This window comes from Aythya fuligula, chromosome 1 (genome assembly GCF_009819795.1).
Source record: "Aythya fuligula isolate bAytFul2 chromosome 1, bAytFul2.pri, whole genome shotgun sequence".
Classification (NCBI taxonomy): domain Eukaryota; kingdom Metazoa; phylum Chordata; class Aves; order Anseriformes; family Anatidae; genus Aythya; species Aythya fuligula.
The window spans coordinates 113,844,299-113,860,724 of record NC_045559.1 but is presented as its reverse complement, the minus strand read 5'-3'; the positions used below and the strand labels follow the sequence as shown (position 1 = coordinate 113,860,724).

Here is a 16,426-nt window from a genome sequence, read left to right as displayed (position 1 = left end):
TTCCCTGCTGGTGTTCAGCTTAGAATCATCAGCCCAAAATTTCTTTAGCAGGCCCAAAATCTCCAATGTGGCAAAATAAGCATGTCCCAGGGAATAAAGCAGTCGGTCTGGGTAAAATGAATTTAATGCTTCAATTTTGTATAACATTTGATACTGATTTTAGACACCAGAGGTCAGAGACCACTGCTGATCAGCTTACAAAATGGGAATAGTTGTAGCAAATAGCAGGAAAGGAGTTTTCTTCTAAATGTGATCATGTTTGGACTTTTTTTTTTTTTTTTTTTAATCCCCATTAACCTTCTGAAAAAGAAACTGCTTTTCTAGAAGTCCCTTTTGGCAGAAAAATAAGTGAAACAGAAATGTCCAACTTTTAGGAACTGATTGTGGTTTTGTCACTTTGCACAGAGTTTCTAATAAGCTGGTTCTCTTCTTCATCTGAGAACTTATTTTACTAAATCATTGAAAATTTACATAGTTCATCAAATTTTCTTCCTCTCAGTGTTCAAAGTATGGTCTCAAAAGCTACCTCACTTGGTAGCGATGAGGATGACAAATTCCTTCTGGTTCTGCACTGCGAATGAAATATTGTGAAGTTGTAATTGAGCTTCACATACAAGCCGGACACATCAGCCAACAGCTTGGCTGGCAGGAGCACATATGAATTTGTACAGAAGGGAGCATTAGAGGACATGGCCTCCAGAACCCCATCCCAAGGAAAGCTTCCTGCAATTGGCAATTTTTCCTGGCACAGTTGCTTCTGATTTAGTGCCTGGTAGAGGTTTGTGTGATGCAGGAGGATGCATGTTTCTTTTTTACATTGGTTTCTTTTCAGAGGTTGCATATCATATCTATATGTTTTATTTTCAGAGGTCTCTGACTTTATTTTATTGACTAACAAAAGAAAGTACAAAACAATAAGTGATCCCCTTGTCAACTGGCAGAATTTGATAGGAATGGTCTAATTGATAGAGGCCAGTTAAAAGGGAATGAGGGATGGACAGCATCTGTGAATGTATTTTAGCTAACATACATCTAAATTGCAGATGGAATATTTATATGAACATAGACACCACTGGAAAATGTTGGGATTTTATTTTGTTTTGTTTTTCATAAATGTAACATTGCATAGGATGGTCTTGTGTAGTTTGGTTTTCTGATATATTGGTGATATCACTCTTAGAAGCACAGCACTTAGTGCAGTTGCCTCCCTGCTGTGCAGTACTGTGAAGAAAAATGGTGATAATCTCACTGCTTATGGAAAGGGGAATGAGAAAGTTCCTGGAGCTCCTCCCCATTATCCCACACATCTAAATACACTGTTCCCTGGACTAGTCGTATCAGTATAATTGCTTTTCTCTGTGTTTGCATTTCAGTTGCAGTGTTAAGAATACAAAGTGTTCTCCTCCACTTGAAAGCTGTATGCTATTTCTGTGTCTCTCAAAACCTTGTTAGCTGGAGAATGAGAATTTAAAATCCTTGATCTTAAATTTGCCAAATCTGCTATGGAAGAAGGAAAAGTCAGCTAAAAGAAGTTCTCAGTGCTCAGCCCAGTTTTTTCTCCATCTTCTTATCACTGTTTTACCCCTGGTGACCAAAGAAAAAAGAATCTCGTATAGAATACATTTAGCTTGTCTTTTTCAGGATCTGTGGGAATTAGTATTCTAAATAAAGACTCTGTAGAGCTCAGTGAGACAGCCCAGGTGTCTTACTACTGGGGTCTCAGTATGGCTGAGCAAAGCTACAGGGTGCAATGAGAGAAAATGTTTTGTTAGCATAGAAAGATGTTTCTTTTCTCACCAAGGAAAGGTAGGCACCACATTCCCCCAGCACAACTTCTTCAGATTTGAAAGGAAACCATGTTTAGTAACAAATGTTTCAGCTAGTGCTGCGTTAGCTCATAATAATCTTGTTTAGGTCAAGGGAATGACGATGAACAATGACTTTACCCTCTGGACTGAGGACAGAGGTGGTCTGTAAGACATCAAATGAAAGCCTGCAGAATTCTTGCCAATGAAATATAAATGCTTCCTCACATGCTTTCATTTCCATGTGTGCAACATAGCAAACATAAGTACTGCAACAAAAAGAGTAATAAAGGAATATTTGGAATAATTTTGGCAGCTACCAAAACTGTTACCCAATTCCATTCCCTGCACCGGAAAGGTGGAAAGGGTCCTCAGATTAGAAAGGGTTCAGAAATTTGACTATATGACTACTTGAGTTCTTTCTAGCCTCCCTTTCTGCTAGTCTCTATACCAAACAGAAATACTGTCCAATGACAAGTAATACCTTCCACATGTGTCCATTGACTGGAAAATGCTAGATGAATACTGAGTTAATCCCTCAACAGCTGACAGCCACAACCAATTACCATCAGAACCTGTCCCTATAGATCACACCCTAATTTAACAATAAATTACTTTAACCTCATACATCTATTTGCAGTGATTTCCAGAAAACATTACTAACCGTAAAGAAATCCTCCAGTGGGTTAAGTAATTACCCTGGAGAGCTAGCTTTCACTCTTCAGCAGCAGGAGCAAATAGCATTTCTAATGAACTGGGTATAAATAACAAGTTGAATGCTGTCAAGCATCAATATTTACTCTGCATTGGATAGAACTGCTAACTGAATTAGCCCCTTTGCAGCAAGGGGCTGGGTTTGCATGCAATTATAATCATGACATTCTCAGTTGATGCTTTATTAGCTGTCTCAACACATTATAAATAGAAAATGCATATTCAGAAATGTTGCACTGAGTAGTGCTTATCCATCAGTTTTCTTGCATCTTCCACTAGTACCTGTGCAGACATAAATTTGAAGGTTTCTTTATATGATTTTTACAATCCGAAATAGTTAGCTACATAGCTAAGCAAAGTTAGGTCCCAGACAGTCTGACTTCTTTTTATAAGCAAATTTTTGTACCAGCATAATATCTATTTATTTAAATGAGGTAGAACAAAGATTAAGGACCACCTATAAAGATGAGCTTGCTGGAGAAGGTTTTGTCTATCTGTAGTACACAGACAATGTTCTTAGTTAATGTAGAGAAAGTTGATCGAGCTCTGGAATTGTTATTTTACCAGAAAATCTAATGTTCTGCTTGTTTTATTTGAAATTTAACAAAAATATGAAATTCCTCATGACCCAAAATGTCTGCAAGAAGAGAATCCATCAAAATGTTTTATTTTGTCTTTAATACCACATGTAATAATTTTCATACAGCATATCTATTTTAATAATTTACCATAAATATTCTGCACATGCAGTATTAAAATATCTTCCAAATTGTTATGATTGTAAATCTATTTTAAAGTATTCTCCTCTCAGTCTTTATTTATTTTTTCCAGGAAACTTTATTTTACCCTTCCCACTTGGTTTAAGTACAAGCTTATATGTACATGTAACTTCATGGGTATTCTAGCATGCAGTTTTGTTCACATACAGGAGCAACTGCAAAGTTAGATAAGACTATACAGCATAACATAAGCTTGAAAAATAAACAATGCTCATGAATTTAAAGTCCTTCTCAAAGTGCAAGTGTGCAAAGAGTTAGGATTATGTACCAAGAATTTAACATTTCCTAGGTTAAGTATTTTCCAGTTTCAGAGAGAGTTGTTTTTCTTTTTGTCAGTTTTCAATAGCTTATAAAGATAGCTAGTACTAATAGCAAAATAAATATGTGCTCACATACTGCAGTGTTAGATACAGGTCTGAGCTGTTGAGGGCAAGGCTAGAGGAAGGAGACTGTGAGGCCATATGGCTGCTCGCACATTATGCTACTGGGTGTACCTGGGTCACATCAGGCAGTGCTAATTGCACAGGAATACAGCTCGTTTGCTCTCCACTTCATTAAATTCACAGCTCTACTGTGTATAGCCATTAAGCTGTTCACATGCCTATTATTTATACGGCATATAATCATTTGGCATGAGTCATGCCTTCAAAATCGAGCTAACATTTCCAGTATTATGTTGTTTGGCAATTTTCACTGGCCAGAGCTGATGCAGTTTCATGTATTCAAGATGGGGGTGATGCTACACAGAAGTTTATCTGTCAGTGGCAACTTCTTCTTTGGGGCTCTCTAAAGCAGAGGCTTTCCGCTCCCTCTAAAGGAGAGGCTTTCTCCTCCTACAGATAGGGGAATAACCCTTCAAACCCTCTCCTCCAGCATGGGCAGTGTGGAGGCTGCTTCTTAGTGCAGGGTATCCCCCTCAATCCAGAGGTGCAGGGTTACCAAAGCAGCATGCTTCTCTGGCCCTCTCTAACACAGCTTTTTTCTCCAGTTCCAGGTCCTCCTGCTGGCGTTAAAGCAGCTGCATCTTCAGCTTCCACCGTCTTTGTGTCCTGGCTCCCTCCCCTCAAGCTCAATGGCATCATCCGGAAATACACCGTATTCTGCTCACATCCCTATCCCACAGTAAGTCCCACAGCACAGCAACTGAAAGGAAGCACAGATTTGCAGAGCTAAAACTGTATTTGCAGATGTTCAGTGCTTGATATTTTCCTTGTCACTTACTTTCTTGCCATTTGTTTTTGTTGATTTTGGTGGTGCTTTTTTGTTTTGTGTTGTTTGTTGTTGTTGTTTTCTCTAAGAGTAAAGGGGGATTCTGGGGCTAAGAAGTTAGTTTATTTTTTCCCACCTATCAAACTTTTACAGTACTTAAAATATATTACAGAGTTCTGACTTACAAAATGTTTCCTAAACAGGATCAGCTGCAAGATTTGTAGAGCTCTGTTATATCTGGCAACATGTATTTATGTTCCTAATTGCTGAATTGGATTTGTGTTTTCATCTTACTTTCATACCTTTTTGGCCTGGGTATTCATGCGTGAAGGAGCATAATGACTTATGAACAAACATATTTGCTTGTGAATAAGCTTATTTGTGGCAGCAGTATTTGCTCATTCTAGGTTTACACACTTACTTCCTGAGAATGCGATGAGAAAAATTGAATCGATTATCAGGCATCTTTTTCTCTGAATCACAAAAGAATCTAGCTATCATCAAACACAAGGGTCAACCATTCTTTTTAAAGAGCAATGCATATTTATTTTAATACGCTTTGACAAATAATGTATTTAAGCTTTATCCAAGGTTTTGATTCAGCTTTTAAGTAGGGGTTGCCATCAAATGTGGTTTGATGCAAGTTGGAAAATGTAATCTTAGTTTAATAGACAATAAAGGTATTGTTCCACTGCTAGTAAGAGTTTGACAGGAAACTTCCAGTTGTGCCTCAGGATTGTTTTCAAAGCTTGCTGAAACAGTAGAAGGCCTGACATATGTCTGCATGGCACCTTGCAAGCAGACACAGCCTCACGCAGCCCACTCTTCTACCAAGTGAACTAATTCTGCAAGTACTCAAGGAGGGATGGAACGAAAACAACATGTGAACTGATGGCTAAGCTCAAACTCAGACATTCTGCTGTAAACAACATTTATTGGTCATTTATTAGGCTCAGGACTTGAGATCATTGCTTTACGTATGATTTGGGAGTGCTGATTCCTAACTCTATTAATTTAATAATTGTAACTGTGCAAAACAAAATGTCTTGACTGTATGGTTAAAGTGCAAACTGACCAGAGATTTTTCTATCGTGGCTCATACGTTTCTATGGTGTGCAGTCAGTTAAAGAGGTCACATTTTACAGAACTGGACCTTGCTTTTACGGCTTTCATCAGAGTGGAAAGTAAGTGCTTCACCAGTGGTTGGAAGGAACGCCAGATGGTGCTGCTGGCTTTTGTTAGCTACTTAACCACACAGAAAGCTGCAGTGTTTCTTTTTTTTTTTTCTTTTTTTTTTTTTCTTTTTTTTTTTTTCTTTTTTTTTTTTATAGTAAATTTACATCATCAGGAAAATAAACTTCCTAGCTTCACATTTGCTCTCCAATTTGCTGCTTTTTCATCTACAGAACTACCTTTTCATGACTACTTATTGTATGGGTATATTTTGGAGTACCTCAGAACAAAATGTGATAGATGATGACAGGAACACTTACATTTTTTGCTTGACCTGTACTGAATTCTACTTGTATATTTTTGTGATGTATATTATAGGGTGATGAGAGGTTGTCATTGTATTCCATAGCCCACAGTAGAAGCACTTGGAGATGTTTGCAGTTTTTATTAATTACTGGTATACACTTACATAGTTATCCTACTGCTACCTGTGTGCTTGAAGGGGTGTGTGTGCATTTATATCTGTGAAGACAGTCCCTGTACTATTTCTTAGTAGTGTTTCACAGATCAGCATAAAGGGAGGCTTTACAGAGCTGGTCTGTATCAGTCCTGTGTCATGAGCAATGCAGTGATCATACTCAGTTATCTGTTTCCAGAAGCCAGGTTGCACTTATCTTTAAGTGCAAGACTGCAGGACACATTTAACATAGGACCCCTCACCCACAATTTTATTTCTAACAAAATGCTTTGTTATCTTTAATCCATAAAAGGATTGTTAAATAAAAAAATATATATATATTTTAGTAGAGTTACTTTATGAGCTAGTTTTACAGTCGAACAAGTGTGCTGCAGAGGTGCTTGCGTGCCAGCACTCCTGTGCAAGTGTGGTCTATGTATCCCAAGGAAGTTCTTGTATTCACTGTTCATAGAGACAAGCAGCTGACTGAGAAAATGGTCTTAAATTAAGTTGGGGAGGGGAATAAACAGAAGACCTATTTCCTCATCAATTCTCCTGCCACCATAGATTTTAAATGTTGTAGTTGGAGACATGGAGCTATATAAAATTCCTGAACAGACTTCTTCCCTCAGTCAAAGCCTTAGTAGCAAGATAACTTTGCTAAATATCTGCCATTTAAATAGCAGCACTGGTGAAGTGAAAGAGAAAAGAGCAATGGTAAATGAAAACTTATGGGGAAGTTATCATCTTTGCAGATTAAATTTTACAAACAGTATGTGGCTGCTGAGAACAAGTCAGTACAGTACACTTCAGACAATGTTCTTTGGCTAACAAAATTGTCAAATTTCTTTATTATAAAAATGTTCCTGTGGCACTTATGTCACCATAAGGAAAACAAATTAACTCTGTTGGTGATATTGTGCACATTTTTACTACAAAGTACAACCCTTATGAACTTGAGATACTCTAAGATGAAGATTTGCTGTCTCCTGCACAGTTCAGTTTGCTTTGCAAGGGTAGAAGCTAATAAGACTTTTGCTGCCCCTGTTTAACTATTTTGAATCTCAAGGACAATATCTGCCTAGGATGGTTCAAGCAAGTAAGACTGTGTGGAAAAATAAAAATTATTCTCCACTACAGTCTATTCTGTAGGAAAGATAAAGGGCAAACAAGGATCCAATGTTACCCTGTTTATATGTGTTGCCTATATTATTATATAGACATTATTACATGTATGTAATAATGTATTACATGTATTTACACAACAGGTTTGAGGCCCTAGAGATTGAGAGGCCAGTGCGTGAGGAAGAAGTAGCAAGTGTTCCCAGGAGGATGCCTAGGGCGAGGAGGTTGACTCCACGCCTCAGGACTGACTCCACCAGGAAAGACAGAAGGGTTATTGTTGTTGGAGACTCGATTCTTAGGGGAACAGAGGGCCCTATTTGTCGGCCTGACCCTACCCGTAGGGAAGTCTGCTGTCTCCCTGGGGCCAGGGTCAGGGACGTTGCCAGGAAGCTTCCCAACCTGGTACGCCCCTCTGACTATTACCCTCTTTTGATAGTCCAGGCGGGCAGTGACAACATCGAAGAGAGAAGCCTGAAGGCTATCAAAAGAGACTTTAGGGGACTGGGTCGGTTAGTGGATGGAGCGGGAGTGCAGGTGGTGTTTTCATCCATCCCTACGGTGGCAGGGAGGGGTTCAGAGAGGACACGGAAAGCCCACCTGTTAAACACGTGGCTCCGGGGCTGGTGCCAACGCAGAAATCTTGGGTTTTTTGATCATGGGGCACTTTACTCAGCACCTGGCCTGATGGCCGCAGACGGGTCCCTATCTTTTAGGGGAAAAAGGATCCTGGGCCAGGAGCTGGCAGGGCTCATTGAGAGGGCTTTAAACTAGGTAGGAAGGGGGATGGGGCTGAAGCTAGGATTGTTGGGGCTGTGCCAGGGGGAACGATGGCAAGGCCGAAGGATAAGGCAATGGCCCAGCTGAAGTGCATCTACACCAATGCACGCAGCATGGGTAACAAACAGGAAGAGCTGGAAGCCATCGTGCGGCAGGCAGGCTACGACTTGGTTGCCATCACGGAGACGTGGTGGGACCAGTCTCATGACTGGAGTGCTGCAATGCCTGGCTATAAGCTCCATAGAAGGGACAGGCAGCACAGAAGGGATGGTGGGGTGGCTCTCTATATTAGAGAGTCTTTCGAGGTTGTAGAACTCGAGACTGGGAACGACAAGGTCGAGTCCCTTTGGGTTAGGATCGGCAGGGACAACAAGGCTAGTGTCCTGGTCGGGGTCTGCTATAGACCGCCGAACCAGGATGAGGAGATGGATGAGGAACTCTACAGGCAGCTGACAGAGGTTGCAAAATCGTCAGCTCTTGTACTCGTGGGGGACTTCAACTTCCCTGACATATCCTGGAAGCACAACACAGCCCTGAGAAAGCAGTCTAGGAGGTTTCTGGAGAACGTGGAAGATAGCTTCCTGACGCAGCTGGTTAGTGAGCCTACCAGGGGTGGTGCCCCGCTAGACCTTCTCTTCACAAACAGAGAAGGACTGGTGGAGGATGTGATTGTCGGGAGCTGTCTTGGGCAGAGTGACCACGCAATGGTGGAGTTCACTATTCTTGGCGAGGCCAGGGAGGGGACCAGTAAAACCGCTGTATTGGACTTTTGGAGGGCTGACTTTGAGCTGCTCAGCACACTGGTTGGTGGAGTCCCTTGGGAGGCGGTTCTGAAGGGCAGAGGGGTCCAGGAAGGCTGGGCACTCTTCAAGAGGGAAATCTTAATGGCGCAGGAACGGTCTGTCCCCAAGTGCCCAAAGATGAGCTGGCGGGGAAGAAGACCGGCCTGGCTCAACAGAGAATTGTGGCTTGATCTTAGGAGAAAAAAGAGGGTTTATAAGCTTTGGAAAAGTGGGCAGGCCACTAGGGAGGACTTTAAGGATGTAGCGAGGCTGTGCAGGGACAAAATTAGGAAGGCCAAAGCTCATCTGGAGCTCAATCTGGCTACTGCCATTAAAGATAACAAAAAACGTTTCTATAAATACATCAACACAAAAAGGAGGACTAAGGAGAATCTCCATCCTTTACTGGATGAGGGGGGAAACTTAGTTACAAGAGATGAGGAAAAGGCGGAGGTGCTCAATGCCTTCTTTGCCTCAGTCTTTAGCGGCAATACCGGTTGTTCTCTGGATACTCAGTACCCTGAGCTGGTGGAAGGGGATGGGGAGCAGGATGTGGCCCTCACTATCCATGAAGAACTGGTTGGTGACCTGGTACGGCACTTGGATGTGCACAGGTCGATGGGGCCGGATGGGATCCACCCAAGGGTACTGAGAGAACTGGCAGAGGAGCTGGCCAAGCCACTATCCGTCATTTATCAGCAGTCCTGGCTATCGGGGGAGGTCCCAGTTGACTGGCGGCTAGCAAACGTGACGCCCATCTACAAGAAGGGCCGGAGGGCAGAACCGGGAAATTACAGGCCTGTCAGTTTGACCTCAGTGCCTGGGAAGTTCATGGAGCAGATCCTCCTGAGAGTCATCATGCAGCACTTGCAGGGCAAGCAGGCGATCAGGCCCAGTCAGCATGGCTTTATGAAAGGCAGGTCCTGCTTGACAAACCTGATCTCCTTCTATGACAAAGTGACGCGCTGGGTGGATGAGGGAAAGGCTGTGGATGTGGTCTACCTTGACTTCAGCAAGGCTTTTGACACCGTCTCCCACAGCATTCTCCTCAAGAAACTGGCTGCCCTAGGCTTGGACTGGCGCACGCTTCGTTGGGTTAGAAACTGGCTGGATAGCCGGGCCCAAAGAGTCGTGGTGAATGGAGCCAAGTCCAGTTGGAGGCCAGTCACTAGTGGCGTCTCCCAGGGCTCGGTGCTGGGGCCGGTCCTCTTTAATATCTTCATCGATGATCTGGACGAGGGCATTGAGTGCACCCTCAGTAAGTTCGCAGATGACACCAAGTTAGGTGCGTGTGTCGATCTGCTTGAGGGTAGGAAAGCTCTGCAGGAGGATCTGGATAGGCTGCACCGATGGGCTGAGGTCAACTGCATGAAGTTCAACAAGGCCAAGTGCCGGGTCCTGCACCTGGGGCACAATAACCCCAAGCAGAGCTACAGGCTGGGAGAGGAATGGTTGGAGAGCTGCCAGGCAGAGAAGGACCTGGGAGTGATGGTGGATAGTCGGCTGAATATGAGCCAGCAGTGTGCTCAGGTGGCCAAGAAGGCCAATGGCATCCTGGCTTGTATCAGGAACAGTGTGACCAGCAGGGCTAGGGAGGTGATTGTCCCCCTGTACTCAGCTCTGGTGAGGCCGCACCTCGAGTACTGTGTTCAGTTTTGGGCCCCTCGCTACAAGAAGGACATCGAGGTGCTTGAGCGGGTGCAGAGAAGGGCGACGAAGCTGGTGAGGGGCCTGGAGAACAAGTCCTACGAGGAGCGGCTGAGGGAGCTGGGCTTGTTCAGCCTGGAGAAGAGGAGGCTCAGGGGCGACCTTATCGCTCTCTATAGGTACCTCAAGGGAGGCTGTAATGAGGTGGGGGTTGGTCTGTTCTCCCACGTGCCTGGTGACAGGACGAGGGGGAATGGGCTTAAGTTGAGCCAGGGGAGTTTTAGGTTAGATGTTAGGAAGAACTTCTTCACTGAAAGGGTTGTGAGGCATTGGAACAGGCTGCCCAGGGAAGTGGTGGAGTCACCATCCCTGGAGGTCTTCAAAAGACGTTTAGATGTAGAGCTTAGGGATATGGTTTAGTGGGGACTGCTAGCGTTAGGTCAGAGGTTGGACTCGATGATCTTGAGGTCTCTTCCAACCTAGAAATTCTGTGATTCTGTGATTCTATGTACAACTTTCTCTTTTTTATTCTGCAAATACAGAAAAAATACAGAGCTATGAGTACTGATGTATTTACATACAAGCTGTCAGCTGGCCCTAAGTGCTAATTGAGTTAGATTGCTCTTTCTCAGCCTGGAAAATTGCAGTCTAAGGTCAGTTAAAAAGCAACATGGAAAGAAACGTGGCATGTGCTGAAGGTAGAAGAACAAAGGCTCACTGCTGCAGGAAGAGCTGGGAAAGCATTGCGACAGATACAGAAAGCAGGGAAAGGTTAAGACATGAGTAAATATAGATCAGCTATATAATTATATAATTAGAGTGTCAACAACCACTATGGCATCACTCAGTAAGATATACACCTTAAAATCTATTTTACTGCCTTGATTAGAAAAATGCTGTTGTTTTTGTGGTTGGGATTTTGCTTTTTTTTTGTTTCTTTTTGTTTGGGGAGGGGGGTCGTTAGACAAGCAGTTATTCGTTCATCAGCTGTTCAGTCATAGGATCAGACGTGTTAAATGGGCTTATCCTGGTGGTTCTGATGAAGCAGGTCATTAAACTGTGCATTGGTCTTCTGCTCCCTCTATGCGATGCCTGGAGATTAATGGAAAGGAGTCATGTAAGTAGAACTGTGCTATAAAAAGACAATAAAGGGAGACTGCTTTCCTTCTCAGTGATTTTCCTTTTCAGGATACTGTCAGTTGGTTCTTGTCTTCATTCCACTCATATTAAGATATGGAATAAGATGACCTTGCTATCACTCTCTGATTTCCTGGTAGTGAAAGCTAAAAGCAGAACTTGTTTAGACAACTGTGCATATAAAGTGTCCTGATGTGAAAGACATACAATTCTGCCAATGGCCTAAAATGCCATACTTGTTTTACTGGAATCTTTCCCACTGTATAACTGAGGAGACATCTTGGTGGCATTCTTATGTGCAAGTCTGAAAAAAAGAAATACATTATCTCTCTTGGTGTTTGGTTTCAGTTATTATATATGTATGTTGCATGGATCTGGACTGCCATTTTTAATCTTTTATAGAATAATAGGAAAATTTAGATTGGAAGGTACTTCTGGATTTCACCTCGTCACCCTTCTGAAAGCGAGTTTAATCACATCAGATTGCTCAGACCATTTCCCATGTCAAAAATGGTTTCCAACCCTGCAGCTTCATGAAGAGCATGGCTCCGTCTTCTGTGTGTCATCTGATCAAGTATCTGTAGGCAGCAATAAAGTCTCTCCTGAGCCTTGCCTTCTTAAGGCTGACAGACCCAGATAGCTCAGCCTGTCCTGGTATCTATGTCCTGCACTCCAGCCTCCTGAATATTGCCTGGCAACCCTGTTCTGTACTTGCTACAGTATGTACATGTCATTTTTTTCCTGGAGAGCCCAAGATTGGACACAGTACGTAGATGCAGTCTCACAAGTGAAGAGTGGAGGGGAAGAATCACCTCCCTGGATCAGCTGGCCTATACCATTAGGAATGAAGAGCTGCTAACACCAGGCCTGTTTGTCTGCAGAGCTGCCTCTTGGACATTTGGCCACCAGGTAGTATTGGTTCATGGAGTTATTCCATCCATGATTCAGGTCTTTGTATTTGATTTCTGAACTTCATGAGTCTCTGGTCAGCCTGTCTAGGTTGCTCTGAACAACAGCCCTGTTCTCCAGCATATAAAATATTCCCCCCAGTTTTGAGTCATTCACTTACTTGCTGAGAGTGTACTCTATTCTGTCACTAATGAAAACATTAAACAGTATTGGTCCCAAAAAACGATCCCTGAGGGATGCAACTAATTACTGTCCTGTACCTGAACTTCATACCTCTGATCCCAGGAATGTGGACAATTTTCAGCTTTATTGTCTGCTACTCTATCTGGTATTTCACCAATCTGGTGACAAGGAGGCTGCAGGAGACTGGGTCAAAGACCTTGCTAAAGCCAGGGTACACAACATCCAATGCCCCTTGTTCACAGTGCAATTCACCTTATCATAGAACACAATCAGGTTTGTTAGGTGTGATTTGCCCTTGGTAAATCCAGATCAGTTGTTCCTTCCTCTCCTTCATGTGTTTAAAAATGGGTTCTAGTGGGATTTTCTCAATAACTTTATCAGGTTATTGAGACTAGGCTGACCAGCCTGTAGTTATCTGGATACTTTTTCTTGCACTTCTTGAAGATGAACATGGCATTTACCTTTTCCTAGTCTTCAGAAACTTCCTCTGATTGCCATGGCCTTTCAAATACAACCAATGTTAGCTTCACAATGGCATCTGCCACCTCCTTTATCACCTTCAGATACATCCCATTTGGTGCTATGGGTTTCTCTATGTCTAATTAAGTGATTCTTAAATGCTTTCTAACTCAATCTCCCTCTACTGTGAGTGCAGCTTCACTCCCACATACTGTCTGAGGAGATTCAGTGATCTGGAGACCTGAGTGTAAACTTTACCATTTAAAACTGGCAAACCTCACTGAGCAGTGAGTGTGTCTAAACTCTTCCTAGACTTCATCATGCTGGTTAATTACTTAAAGAATCCTTTTTTTGTTGTTGTTGCACTTCATCTGCCTTGGTTATTTCATCTCCATCTGAGCTTTTGCTTTTCTAACCTTATCCCTACGAATATGGTGTGTTTGTCTTCCTCCCAAGCAGCCTGCCCCTGCTTTCACCGTCTGTGTAACTCATGTTACTCATGTTTGAGCTCAGTTGAGATCTATGGCCTTCTGCCAAACTTTCTCAATTTCTCATATGTTACAGAAGACCGTTCTTGCATTCTGAGGATTGTCCTTGAAGACCAGCCAGCTGTCCTGAGCCCCTTTACCCTCCAGGACAGTTTCCCATGAGATCACTTCTCTGAGGATCTTAAACTCTATCCTCCTCATCACCTCAGCCAACGCTGTCATAAACCTTCACATTTTCAGCCAGTTCTTCCTTGTTTGTAGGCAACAGATCCAACAGAGCATATCCACTAGTCAGTTTACAGATCACGTGCAAAAAGAAATGGTCTTATAACACTAGCAATCTCCTGGTTTGCTTGTTTCCAATCATATTACCCATCCAGCAGTTTCCACTATGGTTAAAGTCACTTACAACTGCCAAGGCATGTGCTTGTGGGGCTTTGTTCAGCTGCTTAAAGAAGGCCTGATCTGCCTTATCTGTAACAGACACCTACTATAATATCACTAGTACTGGTCTGTCCTCTGATCCTGCCGCAAGACAACATTCCATGTATTCATGACACTCTTTTACACAGTGAGCAAGCTGTCCTTCACACATTCCCAGACATCTTTCCTGAAGAGTCTGCATCCCTCCATTGCAGCACACCAATTATAAGTGCTATCCACCATGCTACCACAATCTCGGTGAGGTTGTAGCTCTGCAACTATACACGGATTTCTAATTGTGTATTCTCTAGAGCTACACGGAGTAGAATACAAACATATTAAATGGGTCCTAAACCATGCAGCTCTTACAGGAGAAAGGTCAGATGCTGTCGTGTCATGTTGTCTCCTGGACACATCTGCTTTGTGCCTTGTGCTCTTCTTTGTCTGTTATAGTCACTGTCCTCAAGCACACCTACTTTGAAGTCCCCTCCACTAAGTTAGCAAGCTTGTTTGCAAAGATGTACTTTCCACACTTTGCCACATATACTTCAACCCTGCTCAATACCTCTCACTCTTTGAGGAGAGTCCTGTAGTTGTACAAGATGTTATACATTTTTTTTTTTTTTTGACACAAGATTTTTCTTGCTTTTGTCTGGCAACTGCACAAATTCTTACTCCATGTGTAGTGGTGTTGTATCATACTCTCTGACCCACAGCTTCTCTCTGGTCTTAAAGACAAATAAAACTCTTGGAGAGCAGTACAAAAGCAATTATAAGCAGGAAGTGATTGTTGTTGTTCCGTGGAGACTTTGTGGATAAAGGTATGCTGAAAGTCTCTTAAAAGAGAGGGAAAAGTAACTGTCAGGAGAGGACTAAGCAGATAAAGTTACTGGTGAATGGAAGCTTATTTAGAGTCAGCAGAGTCTGTGAGGTTGAATTTTAAATACCTTCTCATTGATTTATGTGCTACCAGCAGTATTTATCACTGTGCATGCAAAGTACATTTCACAGCATGAAGATATTTATGTTTACTAATTCTTGTTCTTTATATAGTATAGAACTAGTCTATAATTTGGCGGGTTATTATAAAAAAAAAAACATATTTAGAATGGTATCTAGAAGATGTCCTTTTTAATACACCACACGTAGTGTTTACAGCTTTTTCATAGTTATGTCACAGCTTTGTTACCAGCTCCCAAATATAACACATTTATTCTTTTAATTGCTTTGCCAACTTTAAATTTTTTGCCTATCTTATTTTTGTCATGGAGCAGATCTCAAGAGAGATGTGACAGAGTATAAATTAATTCTGCCGCTGTGCTGTTTGATGCAATTTTTAAAAGGTCTTCTTGCAAAGTCCTACTAAAACAAATTTGATATTGATTTTTTCATAAAACTCTGGTTTTGTCGCACTACCTAGTCTCACATACACATATATCAGTATAGTCTAACAATAAGTCCTTGGCATCAGTTGCAGCTTATTTCAGCAGGTATGGATTTGTCCCATTCCGTATTGTACAGACAGTAGAGGACTCGGGACCAGAGGGGGTCACACAATTTGTGGTTTGACTGAAATGCTCTGAACAAACCTGGTGACTTCTTGGGGCTACCAGAGCAGGCAGTAGAGCTACTGTCAGCCCAGAGGAGGTCTCATGACCTTCCTGTGGTTACTTGGGTGTGACACCACGTAACTGCTTCCCTGATCATGAGCCCAGGGATATAGATGAGCACTCTGGCCCCAGTGGGTTCTGCAAAAGGACAAGCAGATGGTATATATCTGTGGCTCCCAAGCAACAGAGTTCTTGGCTACATGAGCTACCTGGAGATCTAGACAGTGGACTGTCTCCTGGGCCTAGTTTCTGGAAATGGATTCACAAGTCTTTCCTGCAGGTGGGAAGGCAGGGAGCCACCTCAGCTCTTTACAAAATCTCTGTCCTTCACTTTCCAACATTTCAGTTCAGAATTGAAGAAAAAGGAGAAAAAATGTACACAGAAGATTCATTCTGTTTTGTGCACAGCTTATAACAGTTAGCTTCAATAGCACTGAGTGAGAAACATGTCATATTTCAAAACATGAGCCAAAATACCAAGACCTGATTAGAAAACGTTATATAACCAAAGTGATGTCCGTTTTCACTGAAAGTGTGAACTGGTTGTTGTTGGCAGCTCTGACAGCCTGCTTAACGGTGGAAGGAAGCAAGGCAAAAAACAGCAGATTTGAAGAAAAATAGTTGTCCATAATCCCAAGAAAAAGTCTGTAGGCAGAGTTTTACTTCTTTAGGGAATTCACTGAGAGAGCACACTCACAGGTCTGTCTCAGAGACATAGTAACTCAATCTTTGTAAAACATAGTAAAGTA

General features: G+C 42.4%; 1 protein-coding gene across 2 annotated transcripts in view; it reads left to right on the top strand.

Moving 5' to 3' along the window:
• Positions 1-16,426, top strand: part of DSCAM (DS cell adhesion molecule) — a 478,363-nt gene that overhangs the window by 392,790 nt on the left and 69,147 nt on the right. For both annotated transcript variants that reach the window (XM_032188234.1, XM_032188242.1), the window contains exon 20: positions 4,287-4,420. In XM_032188234.1, the coding sequence (XP_032044125.1) occupies positions 4,287-4,420 (134 nt within the window). The remainder of the gene's footprint in view (positions 1-4,286; positions 4,421-16,426) is intronic.